The 16,512-nt window shown below is 48.0% G+C and overlaps 1 protein-coding gene across 1 annotated transcript in view; it reads left to right on the forward strand.

The window, feature by feature from the left end:
• LOC146209623 (gastric triacylglycerol lipase-like) overlaps positions 1-16,512 on the forward strand; it is a 79,287-nt gene that overhangs the window by 14,901 nt on the left and 47,874 nt on the right. Inside the window, exons 5-6 of the mRNA XM_084580723.1 lie at positions 664-814; positions 15,882-15,974. Of these exons, the coding sequence (XP_084436849.1) occupies positions 664-814; positions 15,882-15,974 (244 nt within the window). The remainder of the gene's footprint in view (positions 1-663; positions 815-15,881; positions 15,975-16,512) is intronic.

A 16,512-nucleotide genomic window follows, 5' to 3' on the forward strand; every position in this document is an offset into this window, starting at 1 on the left:
CTATGTATTAATTTTAGACGCAACTCATTTTCTTTTCCGTTCTACTGAGAGACAATGTAAAGTTAATCATTGTGCTGACAGTAGTCGAGCTCCAAGCCGGCAGTTCAGTGGTTTAGGCGCTTGACTACTGAATTTTGATGAAAACAGTTTCAATCATGCCTGGGTGGCAGCACACTTTAAAGTACCCCATGTGGTCGATATTTACTGAATCCTCCATTACGACGTTTCTCATAGCCGCTTTTGTCAAGCATATAAACGTGTGCTGCGCAGAGACATATAGCGGCAAATAGCATTAGAGCGATGTTTTTTGAATGTTTGGCGCCAGCACGGTCATCTTTGCCTTCTTAACTTGACATTTTATAGTTTTGTTTGGTTTCATAGCCTTTAACTTCCCAGCGACTCAAAATTTGAGGGACAACGTGAGTAGGCCTCCGGACATTTTTGCCACCTAGGGCTCTTTCACGTGCACTGACATCGTACAGCATACAAGCGCCTTGTTTTCCGCCCCCAACGAAAAGCTGCCGCTGTGGCCTAGATTCGAACCCGCATCTTTGGGTACAGCAGTCGAGCGCCGTAACCAACGAACTACCGCGGCGAGGCGGACATTAATTGGCAACATATCCGCAAACTCTTTAAGGATGCGCACTTTGTCTTTCTCTTCAGTTTCGACGAAATGATTAGGCATGACCTGCCCACCATGATAGACACAGTGTTGAACATCACAGAGCAAGACAGTCTTCAGTACGTTGGCTGGTCACAAGGAGCCCAAGTTCTCTTCGGTCTGCTGTCCGAGAGGCCTGAATTTAACCGAAAGGTGAGTGTATTTAAGAATGTTAGCTCTTACTGCTTGCATTTCAGGTTTATGGTCCGTTTCTCCATCGCTCTCAGATTTGGGATGACGGCAAAGTCACGTGATAATACCTATAGCATTACACATAATTGCTAAGCTACCACGTGACCACCCATACAATGAGCTCAACCACCTCGTCCACCATGTGTGACCTCATGATTCCCTAAAGTCACGTGAGCGATGTCCCCCCCCACTTCATTACATACTATACTATCGACCGGTTCTATATACTCCACCGGGCATGGGCGACTTTGTGTGTGTGTGTGCGTGTGTGTGTGTGTGTGTGTGTGTGTGTGTGTGTGTGTGTGTGTGTGTGTGTGTGTGTGTGTGTGTGTGTGTGTGTGTGTGTGTGTGTGTGCGTGCGTGCGTGCGTGCGTGCGTGCGTGCGTGCGTGCGTGCGTGCGTGCGTGCGTGTGTGCGTGCGTGTGTGTGTGTGTGTGTGTGTGTGTGTGTGTGTGTGTGTGTGTGTGTGTGTGTGTGTGTGTGTGTGTGTGTGTGTGTGTGTGTGTGTGTGTGTGTGTGTGTGTGTGTGTGTGTGTGTGTGTGTGTGTGTGTGTGTGTGTGTGTGTGTGTGTGTGTGTGTGTGTGTGCGCGCGCTACTGTCACCATTTACAGGGTCCTAATTTATTTCAAATGTATTAGCACCGCAAGGCGCCCATAACTTTTTCGAACTAAATCTTAACATGTGCTAGTAATTCGCACAGCCGACCTTTCTTCCTCAAAACCGTGATGGGATGCAACTTTCTGGGGACCATGGCGTGCGAACCAGTGGCCTTCGGAAGGTGCGGGTGGCACCAAACGAATTGCTGTTTCGCCACGTACACTTTGGTATTGAAATTCAGGACGTAGGAATAAATTCTGTAAACCTCGAGCTAACGCTATGAATCGTACGCCTGCGACTGGCGAGCTCATTATGTTCCCATTTTTACAGCGAAATGGCCATGCTTAGATTACTGTTCTTATAGGCGCTTTTTAGACGCTCACGCAGTCCAGGAAAGGACTGGGATTATGTAATAAATAAATGTGTACGTTCTACTGCTATGGCGGCAGCTCGCCCTTTAAACTGTTACAAGCTCTTTAATGACAATGGTATCGCACTCGCCAGAAGTCTTTCTGAGCACTTCCGTAGGTCGCAATGCGTTTCTCTCTTGTCAAATTATATGCAGTCTGCGACGGACAAATGAACATAAAGTAATATTAATCCTGGAAATGCTACATGCCGATAATATTTGTGTGAGAATAAACCAAGCACCAATTCATCCCAGAGCACTGAACTGAGAGCACATGTTCGAAGGAAATGAACGTCAAGCGCGTTTATGACGCTTTCCATTCGGTGGTCCGGGGCGGATGTTCATGTTCCACGAACCTAAAACATGCTTCAATAGACTGTTTGAAATCAGATTGTTATTGGCCGCATGGATTTTGTACTTCTTCGCGGATTCAGCACCGATTTCGAATCGCCGATTGGAATGACTCAGTAATACATGGCATTATCATCATACAGGGACGCATGAGCCAGGTTGGCTGCATGGCTCATAGCAGGTACAAGTACACTTCTAAGGAGAAGGTCAACACCCGCTGCGTGCGGTCAAATTTACATAGTTGATGTGAATGACCATTTTCATATTCCGAATCCCCATCGTAACTAAAGTGAGGTAAGGGAGGCTCCAGCCTTCCCAACCCTCCCGGTTCCGGCATCTTTGCCTACAGTTGTTCCCCAACCCATCGTACTCCTGTGCGATAACAGTGGTTATCGCGCAACCCTGTAAAATTAGCTGGGGCTTAGCTTCAGTTAAGCCCGGTAAGTTGCGAAAGCAATATAGCATCGCTACGCTATAGTTCAGCTCGTAGTGTAGCCAATTGTGGTGTACCATGTTGACCGTACAACTAGCACAGGACACACACCAACACGCTCCTTTTCAAGCCGTCGTTGCCGTTCTTCTTCAGTTTTCTTAACGCGTCGTTGCCGCCTAGTTGCATTCGTACGTTTCTGACTGCTGAGTGTACACGTCGACGAAAAGTCTTGACTGTTCAAAGCGTACAGTACATTCCATTCGGAGGCGTCACCGGTTGAGGACGATTCAAGATAACCGCGACGCGCTCGTCTAGCTGCATCTTGAGCGCGCCATCGAGCGAGACGCCGTTCCCGTTCTTCATCTGTCTCCGTTGCTCGCCGTCTTCACGCGTGGCTACCGGCCGCCGCTACGTGACGACTCGACTTGGTAGCCCGTCTCTCGCTTCTGGTATGACGTCATAGGTCTAGTGCGCAGCGCCTCTAGCGGAAGGAGCGCGGCGCGCCATGGCTACCGATCGCCGCTACGCGACGACTCGACTTGGTAGCCCGTCTCTCACCCTAGTATGACGTCAGAGGCCATTCTAAAGGTCAAACGTGGCTACGAGCAGCCGCTACGCGAAAGGCCGTTCATGAGCGTAGTATTGCTTTCGCAATAAAAGGAAGGCAATTAAGCTCCGCCTTAAGTGTATGAGGTGATAGCAGCCTGTGCACTGTGCTGGTCACGATGCAATTCTAACTAAGGTTTAATTCAAACTACATGCACGCGCCATCTGTTTGAGCAACATCGCGTATCAATCACGCGAGGTTCCTGTAGCAGCCGCATGCAGGCGCCAACATACTACTAGAAACGACCGCATGCACTTTATGCTCGCTGAATGATTTTACTTTCTTAATTACTACCATTCTGACTGCACATACGCGCTAAGCTTGGAGCGTGGTCGAAAGATATTACTTTAGTGCAGGACCAAGCGGTATGCGCGTAAATTTCACTTGCTCTTAACCCGTACCATACGTCTTTCGAAGCGGAAGCTTCACTATGCCAGCTAGCTGGAGCCTTCAGCGTCAGTGTCGGTGGGTACTTGAAAGAACACCAATTCGGGCCTCTCCTTTCATGTGTGCTGGGGGCATTATAGTCAGCCTGCCATGATATTTGAATTCACAGCACCCCTATGCCACAGGCGGGAGCTGCCAACTCGGGTCTCTCCTTTCATATGGGAGGGTGTTACGAATCAGCCTACCACCTTTGTATTCCCGTTGTCCTTAGGACTTTATATATGGGCTGGTAGCTTACGGGCTTGATAGGGCAGTAATTTAGCAGGCAAAAGGGGCTTCCGCTTCCATCCAGGTTTAACCACAGCTGAACCACATCTATATTTTATTACGAAAGCAATACTACTCGCACTTTCAAGCCTTCGCGTGACCCTGCCGAAGTCACGTCTTACCCACGTGACGCTGTGACGTCACACCCCACGTGACACACGGGCTGGCAGGAGCTGCCAACTTGGGTCTCTCGTTTCACATGGGACGGTTATGTAAGAATAAAGGTCTATTCACACTTGCGACTAGATGAGATCGCGCGACTACCAGTCGCGCGACCAGAGGAGAGGAGCTCGCTACTACCGAAGTTCACACGACTGTCGCCTTTCGTTGTTTTCGTTCCGAACGAGAACCACTGGGAATGACGCTTTTTCCGTCTGCTTCATTCTTGCGCCATTCTTGCTCTAGTCCCGCATATTTCTAACTTTGCCCGCAAAACATCATGTTTGAAGATTCCAATGAGGAGGAGGAGGAGGACGTCGTCGCCGTTTTGATGTACGCTGCGGCCGCGCGAGCAGTTGCAGCGCACTCGGCGCAGAAACAACGACGACGGTCCTGGAAAAACTCTTTTTGAGCGCTATCAGCGCCACCTGCCTCAGGTTCACCTTTCAGTACGTCAGGCACAGTTGGGAGTAGGAGAGCTGCTGGGTGATGACAGCGAACGCCGGTAGCAGCCGCTTACCAGACATTTCAGCTTTTTCAGGCGAGCCCGTGCGCATGCCGCGCTCTCGTGTTTCCAGGAGAACGCCGACGACGAATAGACGGTGTCAATTACCGTGGTGTGAATATAAAATGTTGCGCCTGCGTGAAAAATCTGTTTCTCAAAAGTTCATGGTACTTACCGGATAGTCTGAATATCTTTCCGGTCTCCTCCCAGGCCATACCCCTCTCGCTGCCTTTGAATTCCGGGTGCCCTTTGTTGAAAAGGTAGGGGTATTCTTTAATTGTATTGAGAAGGTGCTCGATCGAGTACTCCGGGACCTCGCTGATTGGTGAAATGGTTTGCGACTAGTAGTCGCGCGACTGGAAATTCGAGCAGTGCCCGATCGGCCCGCGGCAGTCGCTTTTCGACCGATGCGACCATTTGCGACTGTCGCTTTTCGACCAAAACGGTCGCGCGATTGCTGCTAGTCGCAAGTGTGAACGGGCCTTAAGCCCGCTAGGACCCTTGCATTCAGGTTGCCCCTATAGGCCACTATGGCACGTTCATATGGGTTGGTTAAAGCGGCGCTTTAAATGTGGACTGAGGAAGACGAAAAAGAGAAGAAGAACGCTCGGTCACCCGCACCTAATGACCTAATGCTTTCGCCCAATATTTGGTTCAGCAGCGTTGAACCATTGTAATTTTTTTCGTGACGCAATCGACAGCGTGTCTGGCTAGCAACACGTAGGTTTAGTACCAAGAAAGTTCATAACTCGTTTTCTTTGACCAAATGTGGTGTATTAACTAAGTTACATAGTTTGTTACGTACGTTTACCTTTATTTACAGAAGACAGAAGACAGTTATTCCAAACGTGACGTCAAGTTCAACCTGAGCGTCCTGGTGTGTTGGACTTGACTTTCCGCGCGCGATTTGGTACTATAACAAAGACACAAACTGACACAGCCCTAATAGACACGGACACAGTCTCATTGTTCCTGTACAACCTCGTGCGCTCCGTTTGAATAAATTAAGCACCAGCTCACCCACCAGTTTATTAAATAAAGTCGTTAATTATCAATAGCCATTGCATTTTTTTTTTCGAAACTTCAATTACTTTGTCTCGCCTTCTAATTGCACTCTAAGTTGTTGTGGCTGTAAGAAGGAAACGAAAATGCAAGGGCCTGCTACTAACTCTGTAGCTCAGCCACCTACGCTGCCTCGTACGGACAAAAGAGAAAATAGAGCAAAAAGAAAAAGAAGAGGGAGAGGAAGAGGAAGACGCACGCCGCAACAGCCGTCGTCCAACGCCGAAGCGGTGGCGGGTGCAATGACGGCCTACAACAGATAAATATTCGGTGGCTAGCCCCTGCCGCAAGCGGCGGTGACCTACCTGCCCCAGCCCCATCAGAGCCAGGAGCAGCCACCCTTCACCATATATACGTACCACGTTACCCCGCCGGGGTGGCGCAGTGGTTACGGCGCTCGACTACTGTTCCCAAGGACGCGGGATCGAATCCCGGCCTCGGCGGCAGCTTTTCGATGGAGCCGAAAATCAAGGCGTCCGTGTGCTGTGCGATGTCAGTGCACGTAAAGAACTCCAGGTGGTCGAAATTTCCGCACTTCATTGCGGAAATTTGCACTTCAAACAGTCAGATATTTTGGGCTGAGGCTGATAAAACTTTATTCACAATAAGTGGGAGGAATAGGGGAAGTCAGCTAGCGTGCCGCAGGCCGTGGAGACCGTTGACAACGCCGGCCCATTCGACGGCATTGAACTGAATGCCAGGGTCTTCGCTGGACCTTAGTTTGTCCCAAGTTTCTTTAAGGAGATCAGGTAAGAGTTCTGAAGGTGAGGTATAGGCTTTGCACTCCCAGATCATGTGATCAAAGTTGTCTTCCTCCCGCCAAACCGGCAGAAGGAATTCAAACCCGTATTTACGAATTTCGATCTGTAGTTTGGGTTGGGTAGGGTCCTCGTCTGTAGCTGTTTTCATATTGCTTGTTCTCTAGTCAGTCTTTTATGGGCTGGTGGAAGTGTTCCTAATGCTTTGTAATGTGCTTTGAGTTCGTGATATGATACAACTGGCTCACCGAACAGTTCTGGTTCCTGATTTTGCGCCACCACTCGGCCGGCGAATTCACGAGAGTATTGCTGGGCAGCCTCATTTTCCGGATTCCCCGCATGAGCTAAGGTCCACTATAATTCGACCTCTCTCAAGCGAGGAGATTCTCTCATTTCAATGAGTAATTGTGGGGCGGGATTGCAGACTCCACCTCTAGCAAAGTTACTGATGGCCAGTTTGGAGTCGCTTACTGTGGTTGTTGCATAGTAAAGGCGGATTTAGAAGCCGTCTCCGCCATAACGAGTCTCGCTGGGTTAATGCTGGGGTGTGCGACTCCACATATCGATTATTTACGGAGTCTTCCGCGTCTTCTGCGGCGTCAACCTAGATAACATCCTCTAGCCGGGTCTTGCCCCTTCATGGATCACTGCCTTGTCGTGGCGGAGGGGCTTGCGAAACTCGATGAAGTCGTGAGCTCAGCTGTGTAGGGCCACCCAAGATAGACAGGTCACGGCAGAGAGTTCTGACAAAATGTGATTCACTGGAGAAGGTAATGGCAACCCACTCCTATTTCCTGCCAAGAAAACCCTATGGCCAGTCACAATACCATTATCGATATGGCGCCGGACGATGAGCCCCCCAGGTTGGAAGGCGTCCCACATGTTACTGGGGATGAACAAAGGGCGATTCCTAGTAGCTCCAGGACGAATGAAGCGGCTGGGCTAAAGCCAAAAGGACGCTCAGTAGTGGATGTGTCGGGAAGCGAGCGGAAAGTCCGATGTTGCAAGGAGATATATCACATAGCAACATGGAATGTAAGATCTATGACGCAAGGTAAACTGGATATCGTCAAGCGAGAAATGGACAGATTGAACATTGATATCTTGGGTATCAGCGATCTCAAGTGGACCGGAATGGGAGAATTTAACTCCGGCGACCATTATGTCTTTTATTGTGGGCACGAATCCAAGAGAAGGAATGGGGTCGCTCTCATAGTAAACAGAAGAATGGGCAAAGCAGTACTAGGGTACAACCCCAAAAACGACCGAATGATTTCACTTCGGATCCAAGGTCACCCTTTCAACATAACAGTTATCCAAGTCTGTGCACCGACCACTGCTGCTGAAGAAGCTGACGTTGAGAGATTTTATGCGGACCTACAATGCCTTTTAGACCACACCCCATCATCAGACGTCGTTTTTCTCATAGGAGACTGGAATGCTAAGGTCGGGAGTGAAGAAATATCCGGAATTATAGGCAAGTTCGGTCTTGGTGAGCCAAATGAAGCTGGGCAGAGGCTAGTAGAGTTCTGTCAAGAAAACAACCTGACCATAGCGAATACTCATTTTCAACAGCACAAGAGGCGCCTGTACACATGGATTTCACCGGACGGTCTGTACAGGAATCAGATCGATTATATTATTTACCGGCAGAGATGGACAAGCGCTATACAAGCAGTAAAAACAAGGCCTGGGGCCGATTGTGGCACCGATCATCAGCTTCTTGTTGCCAAAATTAAGCTTCGATTGAGGAAAACGCAGAAAGCTAGAAGGCCTTTCAGGTATGATCTGGATCAGATTCCATTAGAATATGCTGTGGAAGTGAGGAATCGATTTCAAGAATTAGATCTAGAAGACAAAGAGCCCGAAGAGATGTGGACTGATGTTCGTGATATAATACAAGAAGTTGCTACTAAGGTAGTTCCAAAGCAAAAGAAATGCAAAAAAGCAAACTGGTTATCTGAAGAGGCTTTGCAAATAGCTGAGGAAAGGAGGATGGCAAAAGGTATGGGGGAAAGAGAAAGATACAAGGTTCTCAATGCGGATTTTCAGAAAATAGCAAGGAGAGATAAGAATGCCTTCCTGAACATAGTGTCAAGCAGTTGAGGACAACAGCCAATTAAGGAACACAAGAGCTCTGTATAAGACAATCAAAGATATCAAAGGAAGCTTCTGTGCTAAGCTGGGCGTGATAAAGGACAAACGAGGCAAGGACCTCACTGCAGTCTCAGAGATAAAGAACAGGTGGCAGGAATACACAGAAGAACTGTACAAGAAGGACCCGAATGTGCAAACCCAACATAGGACGGTTGTGATTACTGATCTCGAGCCGGGCATCCTGAAGAGTGAAGTTGAATGGGCCTTAGCCCGCCTTGCTAAGAACAAAGCTAGCGGAATTGATGGTATTCCAGCTGAGTTGCTTCAAAACCTCAACCACGACGCTGTTAACACACTGCATACATTATGTCAAAAGATTTGGACAACCCTGCAGTGGCCACAGGTTTGGAGGAGGTCAGTTTACATCCCCATTCCAAAGAAAGGCAGTGCCAAAGATTGTTCCAACTACCGCACGATCGCGCTTATTTCGCATGCTAGCAAGGTGATGTTAAAAATCCTGCAAGGTAGGCTGCAGCAGTATGTGGATCGGGAGCTTCCGGACGTGCAAGCTGGGTTCCGCAAGGGCAGAGGAACTAGAGACCAAATTGCCAACCTTCGCTGGATCATGGAAAAAGCAAGAGAGTTCCAGAAACCCATTTACTTCTGCTTTATTGATTATGCGAAAGCGTTTGACTGCGTAGATCACAGCAGATTGTGGCAAGCTCTCCAAGAGATGGGAGTTCCAATTCACCTCATCTGTCTCCTCAGGAACCTTTATGAAGGGCAAGAGGCCACAGTCAGAACTGGGCATGGTCTTACTGATTGGTTTCCGATTGAGAAAGGGGTGGGGCAAGGCTGCATACTGTCGCCCTGCCTATTTAACCTATATGCAGAGTGCATCATGAGGAAGGCCGGTCTGGACGAGTCTTCAGCTGGAGTGAAGATTGCTGGAAAACGTATCAACAACCTTAGATATGCGGATGATACCACTTTAATGGCAGAAAGTGAAGTGGAACTCAAGAGACTTCTGATGCGCGTACAAGAAGAAAGTGAGAAGTTTGGGCTTAAACTGAACATTAAAAAGACGAAGATCATGGCGTCTTGCCCTATCAAGTCCTGGAGCATCAATGGACAAGAAGTGGAAGCTGTGACAGATTTTCTGTTCTTGGGCGCCAAGATTACCTCGGAAGGAGACTGCAGCCATGAGATTAGGAGACGCCTGCTTCTGGGAAAGAGAGCAATGGTTAGCCTTGACCGCCTAGTAAAGAGCAGAGACATTAGTCTGCCAACCAAGATCCGTATAACCCGTGCTATGGTCTTTCCAGTTGTGATGTATGGATGCGAGAGTTGGACTGTGAAAAAGGCTGACCGCCGAAGAATTGACGCGTTTGAATTCTGGTGCTGGCGAAGACTCTTAAGAGTTCCTTGGACTGCCAGAAGATCAAATCAGTCGATATTGTCGACCATAAACCCTGACTGCTCATTGGAGGGTCAAATTCTAAAGTTAAAGCTCAGCTACTTTGGTCATCTGATGAGAAGAGAGGAGTCGCTGGAGAAAGATTTGATGTTGGGAAAGGTTGAGGGTCGCCGGAGAAGGGGTAGGCAGCGAACGCGATGGTTAGATGGCATTCTCGAGGCATTGCAGATGAAGATATGTGATGTTAAGAAGATAGTGAGAGACCGGGAAGCGTGGCGTGACATGGTCCATAGGGTCACGAAGAGTCGGACACGACTGAACGCCTGAACTGAACTGAGCCGGGTCTTGTGCATGCAGGCTCTTCTCATGCTTTTCTTCGGCCTTGATGTGCGTGTGGGTTCAAGTTTCGACGAAGAGGTTTGATGGCGATCCTATTTTGGATATCGCGTAGAATAATTTGAGGGAGGTCCTGTAGGGGTTCGCCCTCAATACCTAGTCTCTCGAGTATTGTCCTACCGGCGGGTGTGCTAGACAGGCGCCTTATCTGGGCACTTCGTTGTGATTCTTTGAGTTCGTCGTAGATATTGTGGACCCCGAGTTTGAGACGCTAATTCTTTGGAGTCGAGCGAACCAGGCCGATTGTTGTTTTGTAAGCCATTAATGATGGCGTCGACTTTCTCAATTTCGTTTCTTCGGGAGTTTTAAGTACGGGGGGGAGTATGTAATTATGCTTATGATGAAGGCGTCTATGAGTATGAAGAGGTCGTGTTCTTTCATGCCTCGTTTTCTATTAGTAATTATTTGTATTAGTCTGGCTGTTCGGTGAACCACCCATTTGAGTTTGACGATTGTTGGCGCGTTTCTAGAGTTTGTTTGCAGCCTGAGCCCCAAGATCTTCATCTCTTGGACTTCTGTTACTTCCACGCCCTCTATAATGACTGTCGTCAAGGGCGCATTTAATTTGCCTTTATGAAACACTACAAGCTCCGATTTTTCAGAGGAGCATTCGAGGCTCGCTGTCCTGGCCTCTTCATCGATGACGTCTTCGGCTGCTTGAACAGCGGCCTCTATTTCACCATGAGAGCCCTTTGTTACCCACACCGTAGGATCGACCGCGCACAGTCTGTGCTGTACTCCTGGTATTTTGACGAGCCTATCTGGGATCTCAAAATAACAGCTTGAGGGGCAAGTTGGTGCTGCATAGTACCCAGAAATGTGTCGCAACAAACACAATCACATGAGAAGAAACACGGCACAGGCGCACACTACGAACTGTGCTACTATTTGCTTGGCAAAGAAGAGGTGTGTGAAGAAGATGCACTTGGGTGTAGCAGAGGATGAGTGGTGAAGAGGAATGTGTGTTCAGATCCATATTACAGTTGGTAGTGTGCGCCTGTGTTGTGTTTCTTCTCATGTGATTGTGTTTGTTGCGCCACATTTCTGGGTTCTATCTGGGATCTTGAATAATGCCAGATTAAAGAGGAACGGAGAGAAAACAGCCCCCCTGAGGGGCGCCTTTATTGTTTCCCAGCTTTATCGAGTTGCCCACGTGCAGTTCCACCGATCGCTCACGGAGAAAGGCCTTGATGTAGCTGTAAGCCTTTCGTCCAGGGTTAATTTTGTTTAGCTGTTTTAGTATACTATTATGGGAGACATTGTGAAATGCTCTCTTTAGGTCGATAGCCAGGATGGCCTGCGTATTTACCTTGTTAGGTCTGTTAATGATGTCATGTTACCGAAGCATGACATCCTGTGCAGAAAGTCCCCTTCTGAAGCCCACCATGGTGTGTGGTAGAAACGAGTATTCTTCGGCATAGTCTTGCACTCTATTAGGCACAACGTGCTCCATTAGCTTACCTAAACATGTGGTAAGCTAGATTGGCTTTATAGGTTATAGAGGGTTTTCATCTTGTTAGGGTTTGGAATAAAAGGCATCTTGGCGTGCTTTGAGGATTGCGGTATGCTACCACTCTCCCAGCACTCATTCAAGTAATCCATGAGTGCTGTGACCGACTTCAGATCTAGGTTCCGCAGCATCTTATTATTGATTTATCTGGTCCAGGCGCAGATTTTATTTTGGCTGAGACAGTGAAGCCCAGATCTCTGCGTCCATGAAAGTCTCGTCAGGGGTTGAGTTGCCGCATCCCGTGTGGTTCGGGTACAAATCTCCATGTTTGCTGGAGTTTACATATTTATCTTGTATCGACGATATCAATTGTTTGAAGAGACTAACCAGACAAGAAGACGCACACAGGAAAAAAAGCAGACGGATAAAAACAGACGGAGTCTATGATGATTTTCTCCCCGTCTGTTTCTATGCGACTGGTGTGCTTAAGGGTGTCTGCGCATATATTCAAGTCCGAGATAATAAACGGCACATTTCTCTCCCTGCTTTTCCTGAATTTATCCCAGTCGGTGTGCTCAGGAGTTCCATGCCCTCTTATTAAGGAAGTTTGTTTCTATTGTAATGGCGAGAATGAAATGATCGCTGTTAAGGTCTTCCCCGATGTTGAGCCACGTGGGATTGATCGCGTTTCGAGCTAGTGACAGATCAGGATTAGTGTCCTTCGATATATACTGTTGCCGGTTCTCGTGAGTTTGGTAGTAACTTTGAGTAGCGTGAGGCTCACCGCCTGAATCTTGCCTAGTACTGACGTCCCTTTACCATTGGTTGTTGGGTGACCCCATTCAGGGTGATGGGCGTTGAAGTCCCCAACTATCACAAGCAGATTTCTTCTGGCCTTCCTCACATTTTGTCTAGGATTTTACTTGTTTCCTGGGTGTGATCCTCGGCAGAGCTGTACACGTTGAGGACGTAGGTGCTCCTCTGTCCCTTCCCGGCGGGAATGATTTCAACAAGGGCGTAATCTACGTTTATGTCCTCAATTTCGTGCTGCACATAGCTGATGTCCCTTTTGACAAGGACAGTCGTTGCTGGGTATCTGCGGCTAGTTCTCAGTTGCGTAACGGTAGCATATCCTGACAGAGTAGCCACTCTGGAGGGTTCTTGTAGTGCGGTAATGGCTGGTTTGACAGAGGTGTTCTGGATGTAGATCTTAAGGTTGGGCTTCTTGCTTGCGTGCCCCCAAAAGTTCCACAGACAGACTGTAGTTATTTTCCATTTGGCGCTGTCCATGTTTTACTTTGGTTTGTCGCCTCCGCGCCGGATGGAGATACGGTAATTTGCTGCTGCCCCATCACACCATGCAGTACCGATCCTCATTCTTACATATTCACAGACAGCATATCACAATTACCTCAGAAGCAGGATTGCACCGCTACTAGCTAAAATCCTGCAAGATAGTTACACCCGTGGCTACCAACCCATGCATATACACTTAGTATGGGTACCAGGTCACCAGGGAATCCCAGGGAACGAGAGCGGACATGCCTCAGCCCGAGAATTTCTCCCCCCGGGCACCCAATACGGATCACGTGGAACCTCATACCCCATAGCTAACCTACACTGAAATACTTCAACACTTAAGATTATCTCGCCGGGTCTGCCCTCCGCCGGCAAAGACCCTAGACAAAGGGGAGGAGGTACACCAATACTTTTAACAACCCACGAAGACTACACGCAATAGATCCAGTCATTTGACTAACAATGCAAATTCTGTAGGGAGAAGGCGGACCTGTACCATTGGGTGTGGTTGGTTGGTTGGTTGGTTCATAGGAAGGGAAAGGCGCAGTATCTGTCACACTTGTTTCTGTGGACACCTGAACCGCGCCGTAAGGGAAGGGATGAAGGTGGGAGTGAAAGTGGATGGGCATGCCAGCGAAATCAGATTGTCACTATTAATAACCAGCCAACGCAGGAGGGGTGGGAGGCAGCTCTGACCAGCTCGGACGCAGGGGGTCAAAAGGACTCGTCAAAAGACCGCGGACAGCAGCCTATGCCAATGGGGTTCCGGACTGAGGACTCCAACTGCCTCTACAGCCTCCTAAACATTTTCATTACAATATTTTACCACTACCGGTCCTATGTGCTTAACCTGCTGATCTGTGATGTCATGCGCAATCTTAAGTTCTTGCAGAATATGAGTGGCCTCGTGCTGCTAACGTCTGAGGCCAGCAATGAGGTTCCCAAGTGCTGACACTTTGCCATTTAAGCGCTCTTCTATCTCATTCATTCTTTCAGGTTGCGGGACTTTTGGGGCACTCCCCTGGGAGCATATTCATTCTTTTTCTTACTGGTAGGGACCTCCATCTCCTCATTGGGAGCCGGTCTCCTAAGGCGTAGTATATTTACAGCCACACTCTGTCTTGTGGCTCCTTGAAGCTCAGTGGCTAGCCCGGGCTGACATTGTTGGTTTATAAGAACGGAATACTAATAATAATTGGTCCACAGGCAGGGGAAGGCGCAGTATCTGCCACACTTGCTTCTGTGGACACCTGTACCGCGGACGGCTCCTCTACGGCTCCTCTTTCTCTCTTTCCGCTTTCACTCCCACCTTCCTCCCTTTCCTTACGGAACGGTTCAGGTGTCCACAGAAACAAGTGTGACAGATAAGGAAAGGCGCATCTTTCACATTTTTCTCTGGACACCTGTAGCGAACAGTTTAGTCCTCCTGCTCCTTGAAGTTCAAATGACGGTAAACTGAAGCTCACACGAAAATCGGCTCTACCTTGCGTAGTGAGGCTATCGCTTAAAAAAAGAAGCAGAGCTCAGATTTCTCGAAACACGTGGTAGAGGAGTTATCAGGATGTTCTACCTATGAATTCCTGTAATTTCCAAATTATGGGTTTTAGTCAAAAAACTACTTTTTTCTATATAACATACCCACTATATAGCGAACTGAAAAGCTTACTAATATTTAATGCTTACGTCGTCAACTATTACTTTGAAGGTAATTATTTTTAGAGGCTTGCACTCGTAGTCTATGATGAGCAATATAAATATCAATTTTTTTTTTAGCCCCGAAAATTGACACGTCCAATACCGACGCAAAGGGCATTTTGGAAGTACTTCCAAAATGCCCTTTGCGTCGGTGCTGGACGTGTCAATTTTCGGGGCCTTACCACTCAGACGAAAGCGAAACCAAGCGGCCGAACGCAGCGCCAGCTACTCCTATACGAGCATGAATCTACCCAGTGAAGTGAGCAGATTCATTCAGGGGCGTACTCACTAAAGTGGGTAGCTTCCTGAATGTATTATTTGCACAATGCTGCACACTGAAGTGAGTACATTCCTCGCTAATATGCAGCAAATTGTGGTCCAGCAGCTTAAGTTATCGCTGGCACTCGGGATGAACTACACGCGAGCGATTCACAACAAGCGCCGCTTAAGGGAGCCAATAATGGTTTCGCATCACGCCCCTAAAATTTTATATTAAATGTACTCCAGATTTTAGCGCCCAATCTCTATCGGCATAATAATTAGCTTAAGAACTGAAACGTGACAACAGTCTTAACGGTTAAAATTAAATATACGAACTGTGTAAAGGAGACCATTACTTTCCTGTTTTGTTTTCTTTTGGTTTCACACGCCTACACACGACACTGGCGACGGTATTGAATCGCAATGAGTTGTCTGACAATAGACCGGACAGCGCAAGCGGCCAATAAACCACCTCTACAGCAGGAACTGAACTTCCCGAGGGGCTACACTAGCCACTGTCGTTTTGAATTTCTCCGCGTCATGTCTAGGGGGTGGTTAATGTGTCCATACGAAGCTATCACGACACCAAAACTAATCTCGCAGCGAAATTTTGTCCCACTTGGCAAATTTCAAAGCTTTACGTACCTTTTGTCGGAAGGCTAACTAGCTCACTGAGCTTTCCTCTCAGCCCACGTTAAATTTGCTTTGGGGTAGGTGCACTATATTCCCTTGTAATCGCTGGGCACATATAGCATGCGCTACCAAGAGTAGAGTATTAGCCTGTTGAAAGAATGATAGATACTTTGCGTTCTTCCAGATCATTCTCTTCACCGCCATGGCTCCAGTGGCATACATGGGACGCATGAGGACTCCCCTATTGGCGCTCCAACCATACGCCGAGATTATCGCAGTAAGTGGCATTCAGTGGAGCGAGGGGTTTCCGTCCTTCGGATCTTTCTGTTTTTAAAGAGCAGATGCTGCGCTTTTTTGCGTGATGAAGCCCCAACGATGCTTGGCACTACGAAAGGAAACATTCCTTACGTACAATAACGTTATCTCTTGGGCCAGTTGGTACATGTTGAACTTGTGTTTCCGCTGGCACCCCTGTGGTTAAATTCCTTACGTAGTGCAGCGTCAGTTTAGCTTTTTTGGAACAACGCAAAAGAATCACATTGGAGCACATCCCCGACCTCATCAAGTGCATTGTGGATGTTGGTAAATATCGGTGGTGGTGGTGGTGGTGGTGGTTATTTATTGTATATACAAAAGGAAAGAAAAGATGTTTGCCAACCCCGGTATCTGCTATCTCATATTTGAAGCACCTGAACTGGGGCGGCGGAAATAAAGGGATAGCGAGGAAAAGGTGGAGGAAATCAAAGAGGTGAGCGATAGGGAGAAAGAAGAGGGTTGGTAAAAATAAAAGAAATATATACACTATGGTACAGTAT

The sequence above is a fragment of the Amblyomma maculatum genome, chromosome 1, assembly GCF_055883805.1.
Source record: "Amblyomma maculatum isolate TAMU_Amacu chromosome 1, ASM5588380v1, whole genome shotgun sequence".
Taxonomy (NCBI): domain Eukaryota; kingdom Metazoa; phylum Arthropoda; class Arachnida; order Ixodida; family Ixodidae; genus Amblyomma; species Amblyomma maculatum.